This window comes from Myxine glutinosa, chromosome 4, assembly GCF_964187855.1.
Source record: "Myxine glutinosa chromosome 4, kmMyxGlut1.1, whole genome shotgun sequence".
NCBI lineage: Eukaryota > Metazoa > Chordata > Myxini > Myxiniformes > Myxinidae > Myxine > Myxine glutinosa.
Genome location: NC_136264.1, coordinates 126,244,153 through 126,262,287, shown reverse-complemented (window position 1 = coordinate 126,262,287; position 18,135 = coordinate 126,244,153). Strand labels below are relative to the sequence as shown.

Sequence of the window (18,135 nt, the reverse complement as noted above, 5' to 3'; positions counted from 1 at the left end):
CCTTAAAGTCCTGATCAGAAGGTGCTGAACCTATCAGTGTCCTTCGCGAAAGCACGTTATCGCCGGCATTCTGCTCAAATTACAAAGTCCTCTGGTGACTGGCCAATAACAAATTCTTCACATCCCATCTCACCCAGACCAATCCTTACACTCCCTCCCCAAACATACCGATGCATTTTGAGTCAAGAGTTACACTGGGTGGTTTGTCATTGCCTTCCCAGCAGTAGTTAGGGCAGCAATTTGTAAGTTGGACATGGTGCCGGCGATAGCTCATCGATTCTTGGCGAAGGACATCATGGGTCTTTCATGTCCATCAACTTGTGCTGGCAGACGGGATGAGCGTTTAACGTCCATCAGAGGGATGGAACACACATTGTGGGAACTCCAGGACGACAGTTTACAGCTAGATCTGGATTGAAACCCAGGCTAGACAGCTTCGAGGTGAGTGTGCATACCTATCGGCCATCCTGCCAGCCTTTATATTCCTTACTACTAATAAAATATTCTTGTAAATTGTAAAAAAAAAACTGCCTTGTTTTGTAACTGTGAGTATTTCATTCACAGATTCATCGAAACACACCTCATTGAAAGGGAGGTAAAAATTGGGCGTGGCAATGGACTCGTTATCCAATGAGCATGCAATGCACTCGGGTTGGGTCTTTATAAATGCTCCCATGTCAATTGAGAAAGTGGCCTGTGGTTGAATAGTGGGGGTTGGGAGAAAAGAGCGAAACAAACATTGCAAAGAAGAAACCCCAAGATGGAGATGGAGATGCAGGAGAGCAAGATGACGGCCCTTAAGAACTACGTATTTCGACGTGGAAAGGTGAGAAGCTTATGTACCTGTGCCTATCGCGTAGCATTACAACGATATAATATTTCCTCGGGGTTTATGGATGACCGGATATTGGCAATTCCTCCATGGTGCTGATATACATATTATATATATATATATATATATATATATTTGATTTCAATTGCCTGCTCCTGACATGACGACTGTGCTCGAAATTCAAATATAATTTCAGCAGATCCATGAATTATATTTGTCTGATCACGAAAAACGTCTCTCGTAAGCTTATTAAAATAGCTTTCTGCAAGCAAGTCAACTAATACTACTCCAAGTCGTTCTGAAATCTCAGCGTAAATGTTGTAAACTTTCTTTTGTTAGAGTCGAGCTTTATTGTTTTTCTTGCGCGAACACAAAGTTTGTTTTCTTTATCACAGAGACTTTTTCTGATCATGTTTCAAACATGTTTACTCGAGCGTTTTTATGCCTCCGCCTACGAAGTCGACGGAGGCATTACGTTTTCGGGTTGTCCGCCTGTCCGTCCGTCCGTCCGTGATCGGTTTTCGTTTCCGCTATAACTTGAGAACGGCTGAAGGGGTCCTGGTCAAACTTGGTGCAGGTATGTATAAAGAGAACGATGAACTGATCAGATTTTGGGGTCATGAGGTCAAAGGCTAAAGGTCAGAAGTCATGTTAGGTAAAAATCCTGTTAAGTAAAAGTAGTAAAAGTCATGTTAGGTAAAAGTGCGTCTTTCAAACCATTTGCTTATGTTGCTTAACCCCAACTCCCCACCACTTCCATCATGCTGAAATGTCTGTCCATGAAAGGAACTTCATCAAGTTGGTAAATTGTTTATTACCCTCGCCAGAGGAGAGGGTATTGCATTTGAGCCCGTTTGTTACTTGCAAAATCGAAGATTTTTCAAGTATATTGGTCGGTTGCATTTGTGGTTCTGTCTGTCTGTTGGATTGTCACCGACCTACACATCACAATTCTAAACCGATCGTCACAAAACTTCACCAAGTTGTATAGGTCGTCCCAATGTGAGAAGCCTATTATTTTTGGGGTCAAAAGGTCAACATAGGCCAACGGTCACCAACTTTGCCAAATTTCTAAAATCCTCAATTTTCATCGGATTGACTTGAAATTTAAAGGGGACTTGCATTTAAAGAGGACACCGCAGGCAGGTTGGTGGTCTTTCCGTCTTCTACCGACTCCTCTCCGGCCTTGCTCCCCCAGCTCTCTCTGGGCTCTGTCCCCCAAATATTCCTACAGGTCGCACAAGATCTGCCTGCAACCCTCTTATGGTTAAACTGCCAAAATCAAGACTCTCTGCTCACCTTCACTCTTTCATTCCTCTTTTCTCCCGCCTCTGGAACAAACTCCCTCACTCTCTTCAATCCCACTCCTCCCTCCAGGTCTTTAAAACGGCTGTTCACCACCATCTCTTATCTTCCCCAATCCAAAACCTTGATCTTTTCTACCCCCGCTAATTTCACCCCAAATCCGCTTTTTGAGGTGCCGACTTCTTTCCTGGAAGTCCTTGGTGTCCTTGCGTTTTATACCTATCCTGCCCCCCCCACCCCCCAGGCCCTCTCCCTCCCACACATCTCGCGATGTCCCCGCTCTCAAATGTTGTGTTTGTGTGCTTCCTCCCCTTCTCTCCCCGTCTTGTCGACCACTCCCCTTTTTATATACTTTGTTTGCTTGTTTGTTTGATTTGTTTGTTTGATAAATGTTAGCTCTTTCACGAGCCTCGACTCTGTATACAAATCCTGTTACTATGATAACTTGTGAACCAGTGATGGGAGTCTGACCAAATTTGGTACTTATGTAGAATGATGTAAAGTAAAGATGAATTGATTATATTTTGGGGTTAAGAGGTCAAAAGGTCAAAGGTGAAAGTCCATAATAGGTCTATAACTTGAGATCAGCTGAAGTGATCTAATTGAAACTTGGTACAGGTATATACAATGATGTAAAGGTTAACCAATTAGAATTTGGAGCCAAAGGGTCAAAGTCTAATAGGTCTATATCTTGAGAACGGCTAAAGGGATCTAATTCTAACTTGGTACAGATATGTATAATCTCATCAGGATTATCGGTAGAGTTGAAATCACATATTACTGGTTCAGTATAAAGTTCTTGAAAGTTTGTCAAAATCTTATCAAGTACTGCATTGCCTCGTGTCGGTGTTACAACTAACTGTGACAACAGGGCATGCTGCTCAATAACATCAGTGTGGTCATTAAAATCCCCCACAACGGATACTTCAGCCTCCTACGTTGAATTTATCTGGTCAACCATCTCAATGATGTGGTCTGTTATCTCCTGATGGTGGGGAGATCGTGGCGGAGCATAAACAACACGCGTAGGTAAATCAAAACATGTGGGTGGATTTTCTGGGGTAAACCAAGTTTCAGTAACTGCCACTAGATTTATATCTCTGTACTGGGTAACTTTAGTTGCATCAAAGACATCAAACTTATTGCACAGTGATCGAGCATTAACAAGCAATATCGAAGGTAATGCAAATGACGGTAGTTCAGAATGAGTAGAGACATGCCTCAAAATCTTGTTTTTAACAGGTTGCCAAGGTTGTTGCTCATGGGGTTGTGGATTCACAATTTGTATTCGAAAAAAAATTGTCTTTAGGCTCATGCCTTGTAGTGGGGCGGCTTAGCCCAAATATTCAAAAGAATTGTGCATTTTGTGAAACAAGCACCAAATTTGGCACAAATGTACATTAATATGTTGCGAACATTTTCAGATATTGGGCCACTTGAAATTCCGTAATTTTTTTTTTCAAATTTTTTCAAATTTCGTAATTTCAAATTTTTCGGGTGACACCGTCACAATTTCGGTCTTCGAGGCCGGCCAATAGGCAAAGTGTGACCGGAAGGGACGAGGTTCTCCTGACCACGTGGCCCTCAATCTGGGAAGCGAGAGGCGTTCCATTAGTGGACGCGCCCCTCACGCCCGACTTTTGGGCGGCCCCGGCAGGCCGTTTGTTTTGACGTTCCGTGACAGGCCCCGCACCCCCACCTCCGGGCCGACCGGAAGCTTGTGCTGAGTACATCATACCTGAACAACTCAGTGAGGCAGAACACAGCAGTGCACACCAGGGTGACCCCTTCAGTGCATAAACCAATTAACCTGTCCACTGCAGGGCATATAGAAATGAAGTTATTTTCTGCATATAATAATAATATAAGTTCAGTTCTATATAACAATTTCTGTTATCACCACTACCACTACAACTACCACTACTACAAGCTTTGTCTGGAATTTTGTGGACTAACAGACAAACAGACATACAGACAAGCTGGGATCAAAACATTACCTCCTTCCACCATTGAGTGTAGAGGTAAACATCATGGAAATTATATCATGCCCTAGATTTAATTCATGCTTACCCGTGTATTTGCTTCACTGGTTCACAAGGTCTTTTGCATACATGTAATTCAGACTCTCGTCTTCATTGCTGACCACACAATGTTCGCAACATATTAATGTACATTTGTGCCAAATTTGGTGCTTGTATCACAAAATGCACAATTCTTTTGAATATTTGGGCTAAGCCGCCCCACTATATCGGCCGGCCTCGAAGACCGAAATTGTGACGGTGTCACCCGAAAAATGTGAAATTACGAAATTTGAAAAAAAAAATTACGGAATTTCAAGTGGCCCAATATCTGAAAATGTTCGCAACATATTAATGTACATTTGTGCCAAATTTGGTGCTTGTATCACAAAATGCACAACAGGTTTGCTATGCTGCTACACTATTGTAACTAAAGTCGGAGACAAATGTAATCTATCTATAATTCCAGTAATCTCTGTGTGTATGTATGTATGTATGTCTGTATGTCTGTGACCGCTGTTTCTCGACAACCACGGGTCCGATATACTTTAAACTTGCCAGGTATATTGCTGGGGACCCGAGGATGTGCCTTTTCAAGGTTTCATATTAATCGGACAAGTAGTTAGCGAGCTATGTCCAAAAAACGATTCAACCAATCAGAGAGCAGCGAGCTATCACGTGTGCCGAACGTGGCGAACAGACTCTGCCTCGGACGGCACATTTGAGAGCGTATTCATTTATTTCACGTTGGCAAACTATGTTGGCGTTCAACTATGTTTTAAAACTAATTAAAACTAATTTGCGATTCTTTCGCTTTCCTGCGCGTTTGTGCACGCTATGGCGATTTCTTTACCAAACTCCGCAAGCCGTTCGCTTTGGACCAAACCATTTCATGTAAATAGAGGGGGGGGATTGTCACCGTACTCGCAAGCCGTTCGCTTTGGACCAAACCATTTCATGTAAATAGAGGGGGGGGGGGGGGGGGATTGTCACCGTACTCGCAAGCCGTTCGCTTTGGACCAAACCATTTCATGTAAATAGAGGGGGGGGGGATATAATTTTAGATATATATATAGTACGGGCATGCCCTAGTCTTATGAAATTGGATGAATTCTGTGCAAACTTTCTTTGTTGTTCATGGCACTGAGAATTCATTGTTCGGTTACCAAGCTGAACTTTAATTTGTCTTTGTTTATGAATATCACCCCGAGATCCTCTTGGTGTTTTGCCTGCACTTATTCCGAGTGAATTTGTTGGAACCCATCTGTGGATCGGTCCCATCGGCCGATGGGTCTGACCCGTTTGCGGATCCGCAGATGGGTCGCCCATAATAAGCAATTGATGTCATAAATGTTTATAAAGCAGTCCGTGACATGTGGTTTGTCAATAACCGTTTGACATCAATTGCCTATTTTTAGGTTCAAATAAACATACTCATCCACCATTGATGCATACACATTCCTTCAAGGTGAACAACACATCCGCAGATGGCGCAGACCCATCGGCCGATGGGTCTGCATTGTCATTTCTCGTTCATCCACAGATGGGTCGAGCGACCCATCTGTGGATCCGCAAACGGGTCAGACCCATCGGCCGATGGGACCGATCCACAGATGGGTTCCAACAAATTCAACCTTTTCAGATGTTTACGTCAACGTGGAACTTGGTTTGTTGAACGAACTGATGTCCAATGTTAAAAAGTTCGTTAGCAGAGTCTGCCAATCTCATTGTTATGCAAGATTCAATTAAATTTTTTAAAATTATAATAAATAAATAAATAATACGTAAATAAAATACAATTACAATTCAAATTAGTCAACAGGAAAAATACCACAAAAACACAACAAATGACGATATGAAAGATTCGCTGTCCCATCCCAGCAGAGCTTGCCTTTCATACCCGACAATCGAACGGAGGAAAGTTCAAGTAGCTTTCTTGATTATGTTGTGAACATAACTCACAATCAAACATAAGTTATCGGGAAGGAAGAAGATCGCAGCAAGCTTGTTATTCAGGTTGTTCTTTGAAGCTTGTTCTCCAGGAAACCAGGTATGCAATGATAGGCGGGTCCACATGCACAGGTGAAGCCTACGGGACACTCTTTACAATCATCGGGGGCAACGAATGCGCCACGACCTTTATTTTGCAACCCTTAGTCATCCTGTCAAGTTTGGTTGAGATTGGATAAGGAACGACGGAATGTATCGGGTCAAAAATTCATCAGACAGACAGACAGATGCCAAATTGTGTATTTTAGTACGATTCACAATCTCGTAAGGTGATGGAATCTCACGATATGTGATCAACCAATACATTTATCATTTCTGTGCCTTCTTCAGTCGAACGTCGGGCATTGATAGCCGGTTGGTGAAGGACTTGGGGAAAACAAACTTACTGCACCTGAATTTTTCTATTTGTAGGAGATTAAAATGATTCGGAAGAAAACGAGACAGGTGTAGAACGTTTTGTAGAAAGACGAGTGTTTTGAATGATTTTGTACATAGGTTGTAATCAGGATTATCAGATTTTCCCAGAATTGCATGGTACTGGTACGTTTTGAGACCACAGAAGATTAATTTGCCTTCCACGATTTGTAAAGGTACCTGGAAATTCTACTTTGCTCTGCAGATTATCAATCCACTTCAATACTTTTGTCAGCCAGGTGTTGGCTTTAGAGCTTGGTGACGTGCCGTTACATAACACCAGGTGGGTTGACTCAGCCTGTCATCCTTCCGAATTCGGCAAAATGAGTACCAGCTCACTGGTAATTGGGGCACTGCATCAGCGGCACTTTCAGAAATGATGCAACCGGCAGCCACAGGCTACATACGAATCAACAACAACAATTTTCACGAAAATCACACAATAGAGATTAATCACTTCAAGGCCTGCCATCAAAGGAGCATGAACCTTGTTTGTGTTATGTGCTGTCTTTGAGAGTAGGAGTCATCAACCCTTAATGGAAACGTACAAACAAAGCAGCCAACAACATCGAGACAAGGAAAAAGTTGGGACAAAGGAGTGCCACATATATTGGCTTAATGGGGCCTTGTTGAAACTTTAGGGACCAGATAGTTTCTCTTGACACATTTTCATTGCTGCCTTTATATTTCATATTAAGATTCCATTTTCTTCATTGTGTAACATTGTTGGCGTGAGTGGAATCACTGAAATATATAAAATGGTCTTGAGGAAGAGGGAGATGCACCTTTTAAGACGAAAAATATTGACCTGTAATGCAAAATTATGAAATACGGTAAGTATGAATAAAATGTTTGCCATTGTTAATTTCATTCAGGCTGATCTGAATTCTAATCCGAATGATGGAGATGAGAATACCGAACGTGGAAACTGGAACAGCAAGACTGAATACCTGCTTTCTATGATCGGATTTGCTGTGGGTCTTGGTAATGTCTGGCGCTTCCCCTACCTGGCCTACAAGAATGGAGGAGGTACTTCTACATGCATTATTGCATACTGATAAGTGTATATATATATATACATATCAACATTATAAAATACGTAATTTGGTGTCTGTCTGACCATGATATATCCGGTCGTTACTTGTGAAATCTCAACCAAACTTGACAGGAGGACTAAGGGTCACATGATGGAGGTTGTTGTGACTTTGTTTGCCCCCCTCCCCAAGAGTTTTCCGCCTTGCGTGAAATCCGTGTTAAGGTGTATATCCATGTTAAGATAGCTATAATCGTGGCGTTTTTCCAAGGCCACCTCCAATAACAAAAGTCATAACACCATGATAACAGCATAAAAATAATGTTATTAGAAAACAATAAGAATACAAAATGTTTTGGTCCCCCCCCCCCCCCCCCTCTCCAAGGGGTTTTTCCTCTTTATACATGTTAATACATTTATACACATTAACACTTTATACACGTTGATACATTTATACACATTAACACTTTATACATGTTAATACATTTATACACTAACACTTTATACACGTTGATACATTTATACACATTAACACGGCACAAACGCCATGTTAACGTGCATAAATAGCTTAGCGTGGCTTTCGTGGGGCAAGCTTATCAGAAATAAAAATATATTATAAACCACAAACACCTATGATTACCTTTTTATATAGTCACTACTTCTGTTTAACATGAAACTGAAAGAAATGTGGAGGAATCCTGACATTGAGGTTTTTTTTTTTTTTTTTTTTTTTTTTTGTATACTGAATCGAGGCTCGTGAAAGAGCTAACATTTATTTCACAAACAAATCAACCAGACAAACAAAATATACAAAATATACAAAAAACAAAAAAAACAATATACAAAATATACAAAAATATAAAAAATATACAAAATATATACAAAAATGTACAAATATACAAAAATATACAAAATATACAACATTTGAGAGCAGGGAGAAGTGTAGGAGGGAGAGGGCTTGGGGGCAGGAGGCGTGGGAGGGGGGGGGGGGGGGTGAGAGGAATCAAACACATGGGGACCGAAATTAGCGGGGGTAGAAAAGATCAAGGTTTTGGATGGGGGAGGATAAGAGATGGTGGTGAACAGCTGTTTTAAAGACCTGGAGGGTGGAGTGGGATTGAAGAGAGTGAGGGAGTTTGTTCCAGAGGCGGGAGAAAAGAGGAATGAAGGAGTGAAGGTGAGCAGAAAGTCTTGATTTTGGCAGTTTAACCATAAGAGGGTTGCAGGCAGATCTTGTGCGACCTGTAGGAATATTTGGGGAACAGAGCCCAGAGAGGGCTGGGGGGGCAAGGCCAGAGAGGAGTCGGTAGAAGACGGAAAGACCACCAACTTGCCTGCGGTGAGTGAGTGAAAGGCCCTTGGAGTTAGCTTCATCGTGGGAGATTCCAATGATTCTGAACGCTTTGGTTTCAACAGCGTGAAGACGGGCTAGGTGTGAGGCAGGAGCACCAGACCAGAGGGGAGAGCAGTATTCCATAGAGCTGCGGATGAAAGCCTTGTATGTGCTGAGGAGCTCAGGTGTGCCAAGGAAGGACTTCACACGACGGAGGATGCCCAGTCGGCGACTGGCTTTGGAGGCCAGATTTGAAATGTGGTTTTCCCAGGAAGGTTGGGTGGAATCTTAGAATTACATGCTTATCGCATCCACCACAGACTAACGGAGCAGCGCTTAGATCTACTGTAATCTATATACCCAAAAGAAGATTATAACATGACCCATCGTTATGCTCCCGTAGGTATGTATGTTAAATGGATGATGATCATAATTACCTCCACTACCAAAGGTGAATGGAGGTTTTGTTTTCACCCCTGTCTGTTTGTCCGTTTGTTTGTTTGTTTGTGAACAAAATATCTCAAAGTTGTGGACGGATTTGTTATTAGAAAACGAAACTTGGCAGAGATGTAGTGTATGTCACAAGGACTAAATGATTAGATGTCAGTGAAGATCCGGATCCGGCTCTTAGAATTTTAAAGTGATTCTTCACCATTTGGAGACGGGGCCAAAAACGATACATAGCAGGATATCTCAAAAAGTTGTGGACGGATTTGGACGAAACTTGGTGGACCAGCTGGGTGTCTGACAAGGACAAACAGATTCGATTTGGTGAAGATCTGAATATGGATTCGGATATGATAATTATTTAATTTTTTCAGTGATTCTTCACCATTGAGTGATATGGCCAACCAGGTGGAGGTATGATCTCCACTGAGTGCCGTTCTTGTTTCTTCTGTTTTAAGTTTAATTTGTGTGATAATGAAATGTGTAATACATACTTTTGTTTTGAAAGAATGATCCTCATGAGGTACGAGATGTTTTCTTGTGAGTGAACAGGTTTGCTATTCTTTGGGTCACAAAGGGTTTGCATTATGAAGAGAAATTACAAACTTACCATTGGAACCCTGGAGAGGTATATGGAAACTATAATATGAAGATAAAACTTCGACCTAGAAGCCATCGAGCCCAGCACACCATTATTACATCCACATAATCTATTGACATCTCAGATGATTCAGCCATAGCTGGAGTTATATATTTCCATGGTACTGACAAACTGGTTGACTCATGAATATGCTATAATGGTTAACTTTTGTAGCTACAAGTACAGATAGTTTCACTGAGTGTCCTCTGTCAACATCCTTTTCTACTGTTAATTGGGATCTCATATGGAGAAGAACTTTTGAAATGTGATCTAAAAATAGACAATTTAGAGATGTGTGCACATAATCCTCCTGCTTCGATGCGTGTGGGCGATACCTCCATGAGGATTTGGAGGCAGTGGAGTATGACTCGCATGAGAGCTTAAAGCTTTTTAATAATCCCTCCTGTATGCGGATGTGAATGTCTAAATTAGAATGAGATTTTATAAGGCCACAACCAATTATCTTGTGTGAATCACATAATTTCAAATGTTCTTTTGTGACTTATTCAGTGACAAAATTAAAATAAAATGATGCCATCAGTGTTTGCCGAGCACTAAATGAGGAAGTTTGTTAAGTACTTGTGGAGACCAATGTCTTCCTGATAGAAAACTATACACAGGACAAGATCTGCTTTTTTTCAGACAGTGGAAATGCCAACCTTTGATACATTTGACCAAAAAAGCAAATTCAGAATGGGGGTGAGTAAGGTTTCCTCGCATTTCGTCTCTGGAAATCTACTTTCCTCTTGATTTTTCCTTCATATGTCTGAGAAATGAAACATTTTCAATGATCTCATGATGTCATTGCTTCTCAGATACTCATGGTCCTACAGCGAGAGAAAAAGGAGAAGTCTGCTGGTTTTAAATGACCAGTTAAGGGGTGTTGCAAAACATTTTACCTTTTTTTTCACCGAATGCGTGCACAACCGTAACGAGTTCTCGGGGGGGAAAAAAAGGTAAAATGTTTTGCAACACCCCTTAGAGCAAATGTTGAAACAAAAGAGTTGAACCTGCATCAAAAAACCAGGTTTTGCAGGTGTTATCATTTATACATGACAGCAGCTATAAAAGATGTCAATAAGGGATGTAAAATTGAACAACCTTTAGCCATACACTGGGCCCAATTTTGACAGCATGTGCAGTTTTAAAATATAGCAAAAAGTTTATATGCAACTTTAAAATGGCGTAGGAGACATTACATCAGGGAGCATGCCACATCTTTTGTAGAGGTCATGATTGGCAACATTTACTGATGAGCATAATATTGCATGAGGGCCTGTACCATGGCCAAGTGAATCAATGCTAATGGTCTATATATTTGTGTGTATATATATATATATATATATATATATATATATATATATATATATATATATACTGTATATTATACGTATATAGAGGAAGATATGGTCCTTCTGGCCCGATAAATGCATCTTATCATTTACATGGAGTACTGCTGCAAGTACAAATAGAGTACTGTTCTCCCCTCTGGGCCTGTGCTCCTGCCTCACACCTAGCTCGGCTTCACACTGCAGAAACCAAATCTTTTCGAATCATTGGTATCTCCCGTGATGAAGATTCTGAAGGCCTTTCACTCGCTCACCACAGGCAGGTTGGGGATCTTTCTGTCTTATACCCACTCCTCTCTGGTCGTGCACCCCCTGCTCTATCCCCCAAATATTCCTTCAGGATGCACAAGATCTGCCAGCAACCCTCTGCTGGTGAAACTGCCAAAATCAAGACTCTGCTCACCTTCACTCTTTCATTCCTCTTAATCCCGCCTCTGGAACAAATTCCCACACTCTTCAATCCCTATCCTCCATCCAGGTCTTCAAAACAGCTGTCCACCACCATATATCTTCCCCCATCCAAAACCTTGATCTTTTCTACCCCTGTTAATCTACCCCAAATCTACTTCCTTCAAATTCCCTGTTTTCTCTTCTGAAATTCCTTGTAGTGTCCATTTTGTTTATCCCGTGTAACCCACCCTAGCCCTCTCTTCCACAGATCGCCTGATGTCTCTGTTCTCTACTGTTGCTGTGCTTCCCTCTCTGTCCCCCTCTTGTCTCCCGCTCCCTTTATTGCATGTTCTCTGTGTTAGCTCTTACACGAGCCTCACGTTAGTCTACAAAAAAAAAATCCATGAGCAAGTGTACAGCTTTGGTTCCTGAACGAACAGCTTCAGTAGCACATACTTGAGTCTATTTTAAAGACTGAGGATCTAAGGTCCTCTGTCTTCACTTTCATTCCTCTTTTATCCCGCCTCTGGAACAAACTCCCACACTCTCTTCAATCCCTATCCTCCATCCAGGTCTTTCTATGCATATGTTTTAACATTGTAGAACAATAGCACTTTCTTTTTTTTCTTAAAATCCTTTCTTTCTTGTATTCTTGTTTCTTGTTTCTTGTATTTTCTTTCTTGAATCTTTTTTTCTTGAAATCTTTTTTTTTTCTTCTTGATTTTCTTTTCTTTTTCTTTCTTTTTTCCTTTTTTTTTTCTTGGTATTTTTATGCATATGTTTTAACATTGACGAACTAACAACTCGGTGGATCTGGTTCATAAACTTTGACTGAGGCGGAAGGAGCAGCTGTAGATTCAACCCACACGTGGTGCAACGACTGGAGCATGTTATGGCAGGGTTTTTAAAATTTGTTCAGGGTGCCTGCAATAACTTGGCTTCTCTGTGAAAGACACTGTGGGATCACATCCTTCACCAACAAGTGCTGGTAGACACTTGTAGTGTAGCCTAACATCCTTCCCGATATATGGTGCACATGGTGATGCCTCAACCTTGATGAGAAACACCAGGGTGGAAGGTTATATCTGGGTCGAAATTCGAAACCAAGCTAGACAAATGAGGTGAGTGTGCACACATAGGCTATATATTTTGCACCAGTAAACATAATACGAATGCGAAATGGACATATTGCTGGTTTTAAATGTCAAAAGAAGGCTCAGGTTGAAATCGTACATAGATTCTTCACATATTTTTCATCTTTTGTGAAATCCCCTCATGAATTAAACTTTTATTGGTGCATGAGTTCATGCTTTCTGTGAAACCGGAAAATAATGTTGGTGAGAGCACAGTATTGTTGCTCTTGCTTTTCACCATTCACAAAACATTCCTGTTTATTCTATTTTTGAATTTTGCCCAGTTTCTTTATGCTTAAATAAAAGACTTTTTTAATGTGCTTTGAGAGAAATAACATACCTTTAAACTTTTAATTGCAGGGCGTTCAAAATAGTTTCGCAAAATATCCCTTTCTCCGGTTTAATTGCAATATAAGCCAGTATGGTGTTGTAAAAATCCAGAAATGTCATGATTGACTGTTACTACATGTAGACTGTGGGCCCAGAGACCAATATCGTTTTAGTTTTTTGATTTAGTGACCTACCTCTGGGGTGGGGGCAAACATGATGGTCAATGAAAGGCTATAGTACCACGAGCAACATACTTTTTTTCACAAGCGTAAATGTTGCACATAAACGAGAACCGCTGACCCAAAATGTCATCATAGATCAAGTATACGTTATTTTAAAAAAAAACACATTTAGAGTTCAAATAATAACACAAAGTGTATGTAATTGAGTTGAAAATAGTATTAACATAAATATGTATTGATTCTGATTTTAAAAATATAAAAAAATGAGTGACACAAAGGTTTGCATGAAATTTTATTTCCTAAATTGCAGTGATCTAATATTGATGTCACTTTATACAAGTATGCCATCTTTCAAGATGAGAAATGCTTTTGGACCATGAGCACAAAATAATTCTTCACAGCAGTGAGGAAATTTTTCACTATGTGAATCAATTGCATGTTCCTGGTATTAAATTTCCGAGCCTAAAATGGACCACACACTAAACTCATTCATTTTCTGTGTCAGGTTCCTCTACTTCCCCATCACTGCCATCATCAGAATCATTATCCTCACTATCATCGTCTAAGTCATTGTGTCCAGTGATATTGCAACAGTTATTTCTAGCACACTTGCACAGATCTGTACATGGAACATTGGTTTGAAGACAGGTACAAGTATCAGCATCACCACATTTACTTTTCTTGCAGTTACCAGTGCAGAAAGCTAACTCCATAACACTGTCTGGAGCAGGAGGAAGGTTCATCCAGTTGATGACTAGCTCACCGCTTTCCATCTTCCACCCATGCCCATCAGAACGGATATCTCTGCATTTGGTTGTAGGCTCCTCTTGTAAATACCTGAAAATATTGAAAAGGTGAAAAAAAAAATTCAGCCTCAGTTGTTACCTTCCAATGTTAAGTTATGCTGCAATGAAGGTATTGAACAGTAACATTAAATTGTGGAGTCTGCCTCATAATGAGATCTGCTTCATTCCTTTTTCAGCCTTGTGTACATAGTAAAATGCATTATGATCATGGAATATAAGATATCTCTGAATTAAACACACTAGGGCATGCCCGTACTATATCTATATCTAAAATTATATCCCCCCCCCTCTATTTACATGAAATGGTTTGGTCCAAAGCGAACGGCTTGCGAGTGGTGACAATCCCCCCCCTCTATTTACATGCAATGGTTTGGTCCAAAGCGAACGGCTTCCGGAGTTTGGTAAAGAAATCGCCATCGCGTGCACAAACGCGCAGGAAAGCGAATGAATCGCAAATTCGTTTTTATTAGTTGTAAAACATAGTTTAACGCCAACATAGTTTGCAAACGTGAAATGAATGAATACGCTCTCAAATGTGCCATCCGAGGCAGAGTGTGCCCGCCACGTTCGGCACACGCGATCGTTCGCTGCTCTCTGATTGGTTGAATCGTTTTTTGGACATAGCTCGGTAAGTAATTGTCCGATTAATATGAAACCTTGAAAAGGCACATCCTCGGGTCCCCAGCAATATACCTGGCAAGTTAAAAGTATATCGGACCCGTGGTTGTCGAGAAACAGCGGTCACAGACAAACGTACAAACGTACAGACAGAGATTACTGGAATTATAGATAGATATTCATATTTTGGTTTTTTTCACAATATTTGATCGTTGATTTGATGTTTAAAAAACACTAACAAAAGGATATGAGCAAGGCATTTATTTCCTAACTGACTCCCAAAATATAGTGTTATTTTTGCACCTGATTAACTTTACACATAATTATGACGGGTTTACATGTTGCACACAAGTCTTACAAATTATATCTTACAATGAAACTGTAAACGTTATGGAAGACACATACCTGCTTGGTAGTTGGCCCGTTTGATGTGTTCCCTCAGAGCATCTTGGTTGGGAGGCATTGTGATTTCAGATTTCCTTGCCAGTCGGAACATGTTGTACCTGGCCTCGTTGACGGTTGTGACGCTGTGTTGTCCATACAATTTGCAAACAAATACCTCCAGTGCTGCTAACTAAGTCTAGCTGTATGTCAAAATGCTTGCTATGGTCCTTCAAAGTACTGCACAGCTCCCTCTCCTTAAGAAGAAGATTAAAGGCTTTCTTCTTTCCCTTGCCATAAAATGAGCTTACGCTGTCACACCCAGTGAAGCAATGTAGGCCTATTAATGCCTGGCTGACATCATCTCCGATACTATCACGAACAGACTGCAGATCAATGGTTCTCGAATTCACTCCTCTCCCCGTATGGAAATACATATGTGTAGGAACTATGGATTGAAGAGCTATACCAATAATGAAGACGTCAGTATCAGGACTGACAATGATGACGTCGGCATATGTACGGGCTGCACATGCTGCATGCAAATACATCCTCGTATCGGCTTCTTCCTGTGTGGAGCAGAGATGTGGCTCCTCTACTTTTATCACCTGATCAGTCACCTCCTTTCCTGGCGAGAAAGAATGGCACATCTTTCCATGTGCCAAGAAAACCTTCACTTCCCTCAATTCTGATGTGGGAACTTTAGTCCATGTCTCGTCCAAATACTCCACTAGCAATTCCTTATTCTCTCCATTTGAGAGGAACTTCTTCCACTGTTGAGGAAGTGCCTGGCCATGAATTCGCATCAACTGAGAGCCATTTTCTGCTCTCTTGGCCCTCTCGGCATTCTTAATGGAGACTTGCCTGTAGGTATCGGTCACAAAGTGAATCTCTTGTGATCTGTTTGCTTTTGCCATTTTCACAAGACGTCTCAAGATGGCAAGAGAAAGGTTGAGAAATGTTCTTTGGCCTGGTACTTTGTTCACGTTTAACTGCTGTATCATAGCCATGCCACCCACAACATACACACCACCTATAATGGGAGTTTCTGCTAGAGGCTTCTCTGGCTGACTTTCAAGGGCATGGAGCAAGTTGGCTTTGTTGGTCTTGACCAGAGACCCTTGAGAATTTGCGAGTGGGAGTGGTAACGGACCCAAGGAATACGTCAGTAGCTCCTGCAGATTAATATTCCTGTACCGTCCAATCACGACCAGTCTTGCTAGCAGATTTCTGTCGGCTTTCAGGGAGACATCCTTTCCATGTACTCTGCGTTTTACAGTCTTAGACATACTGGTAAATGTCTTCAGCTTCATTTGTTTCATGCTGACAAACAAGTCCACTTCTCCTGTTTGTAGACGCTCTCTGGACAACTTGGTGAATTCAGTTTCACCCCTTTCATACGCAGTCTGCATATCATTTTGGACATCTTGTGCCGCTACTGCTCCTGACGTGATGTGTATCAGCTCATCTTGTTCATAGTCGAAAGGATTGACCATACTGTTAGTTGTATCCACAATTTTCTTAACATCTGCTTTATCCCATTTCATATGGCTTTGCAGGAGATCTGATCGTGTTGTGCTCTGCTCTTCTTTGCCTGCCATGGCCTCACATTCTCGAGCGATTAAGCCTCTTGCATGATGGGACCATATACACCTGTTTACAGTTCGTTTACTGGTTGTAAAACCTGTCATACCTCCTTTTGTTTTTGAGTCACGGTTTGCTGTCTGTTCAATAGTTTGGTCATAAGCAAGTTTGGCGAAGGCATTATTACTCCTCTGAACAGCAAAGTCACCTTCCAGACATTGCTGATGTATTGTTGGGTGGGTAGTTGCAAGATCAGACATTTCAAGCCAGTACACAGGAAGGTATCTACTATAATTGAGGTGGTCATATGCAAACACCCATGGTAGCATACGTCTTACACTTGCCAAGTGAAGTTCCCAATTTGCTTCACGAGTACCTCTCAGGAAGAGCAGGAGAACTTCTACAATCTCAATATACGAACTCCATAATCCAAAGGTCTGCTTCTTGTTGCAAGCTTCTATGAATTGAGTGTAAGATGTCTCAAACTGATAATCTTTCTCCATTCAAGATTTCTTGATATTCAGGTTTGGGGAAGGCTTGGGCCAAGTCTGCCATCAGCTGTTTTACTCTGTTTGCCTCTTCAGGAATGGTATCCAGATAAGCATCGAGTCGCATTTGATGCATTGCCTCCACCACCAGCTTGTGAGCTCTGACTGCACTGTTGTAGTGCTTACCAGTCATCACCCCATTTACCGAGCCTGTCGCAACAATCTCCGATTCTATCACGATATCTTGAAGGCCAGCATCTCTAAAGCGCTTTCCCAAACAACCAAGAAAGGACATAGCTGTGTGAAAAGCACCAAGTCGTATGACCAGCCTCTTCATAAACTGCGCATTTCTCCACCTAATCAGTTGTGCCTTCGCATAGATTGCTTGATCCATCACAACGACAACCGTCTCCAAGCTTAGCTGATTGGCAATCTCGACACTTCTCTGCAGAATTGTAAGGACTGTGTCCATTTCTGTTGGGCTCCCATCAATGACAGGTAAATAGCCTATTACAGACTTTGGTGGAACCTCAACTTGGGAAAGGAGCTGGTTGAACCCAGTCCAAGAGGGCAAGATCTTGTCTGTTCTGAATTTTGTAATGTAGTAGGCTAGGTCGATCTTCATAGGATTTTGCAGCAAGGGTGCATTAGCAGACTGAAGGAGTGAAACATGCTCTGCAAACGGCACTGGACCTTCCTTTTTTCCCCCGTAGTATGTAGCTAGATTCACCACTGGCGGCTGCATTGACCTGTTTCTTGTTCTTTTCACAGCTGGATCTTTAGTGCTAGAGGACCTAGGTTGATTAGTTATTGGACTGATATTACTCTGGACGACAATGCCA

The 18,135-nt window shown here is 41.4% G+C and overlaps 1 protein-coding gene across 1 annotated transcript in view; it reads left to right on the top strand.

Annotated features, from left to right (window-relative positions):
* Positions 1 to 675: 675 nt before the first annotated feature.
* LOC137425186 (sodium- and chloride-dependent neutral and basic amino acid transporter B(0+)) overlaps positions 676 to 18,135 on the top strand; it is a 106,149-nt gene continuing 88,689 nt past the window's right edge. The window contains exons 1-2 of the mRNA XM_068113347.2: positions 676 to 826; positions 7,455 to 7,608. Coding sequence (XP_067969448.2) covers positions 761 to 826; positions 7,455 to 7,608 — 220 coding nt within the window. The 5' untranslated portion in view covers positions 676 to 760. The remainder of the gene's footprint in view (positions 827 to 7,454; positions 7,609 to 18,135) is intronic.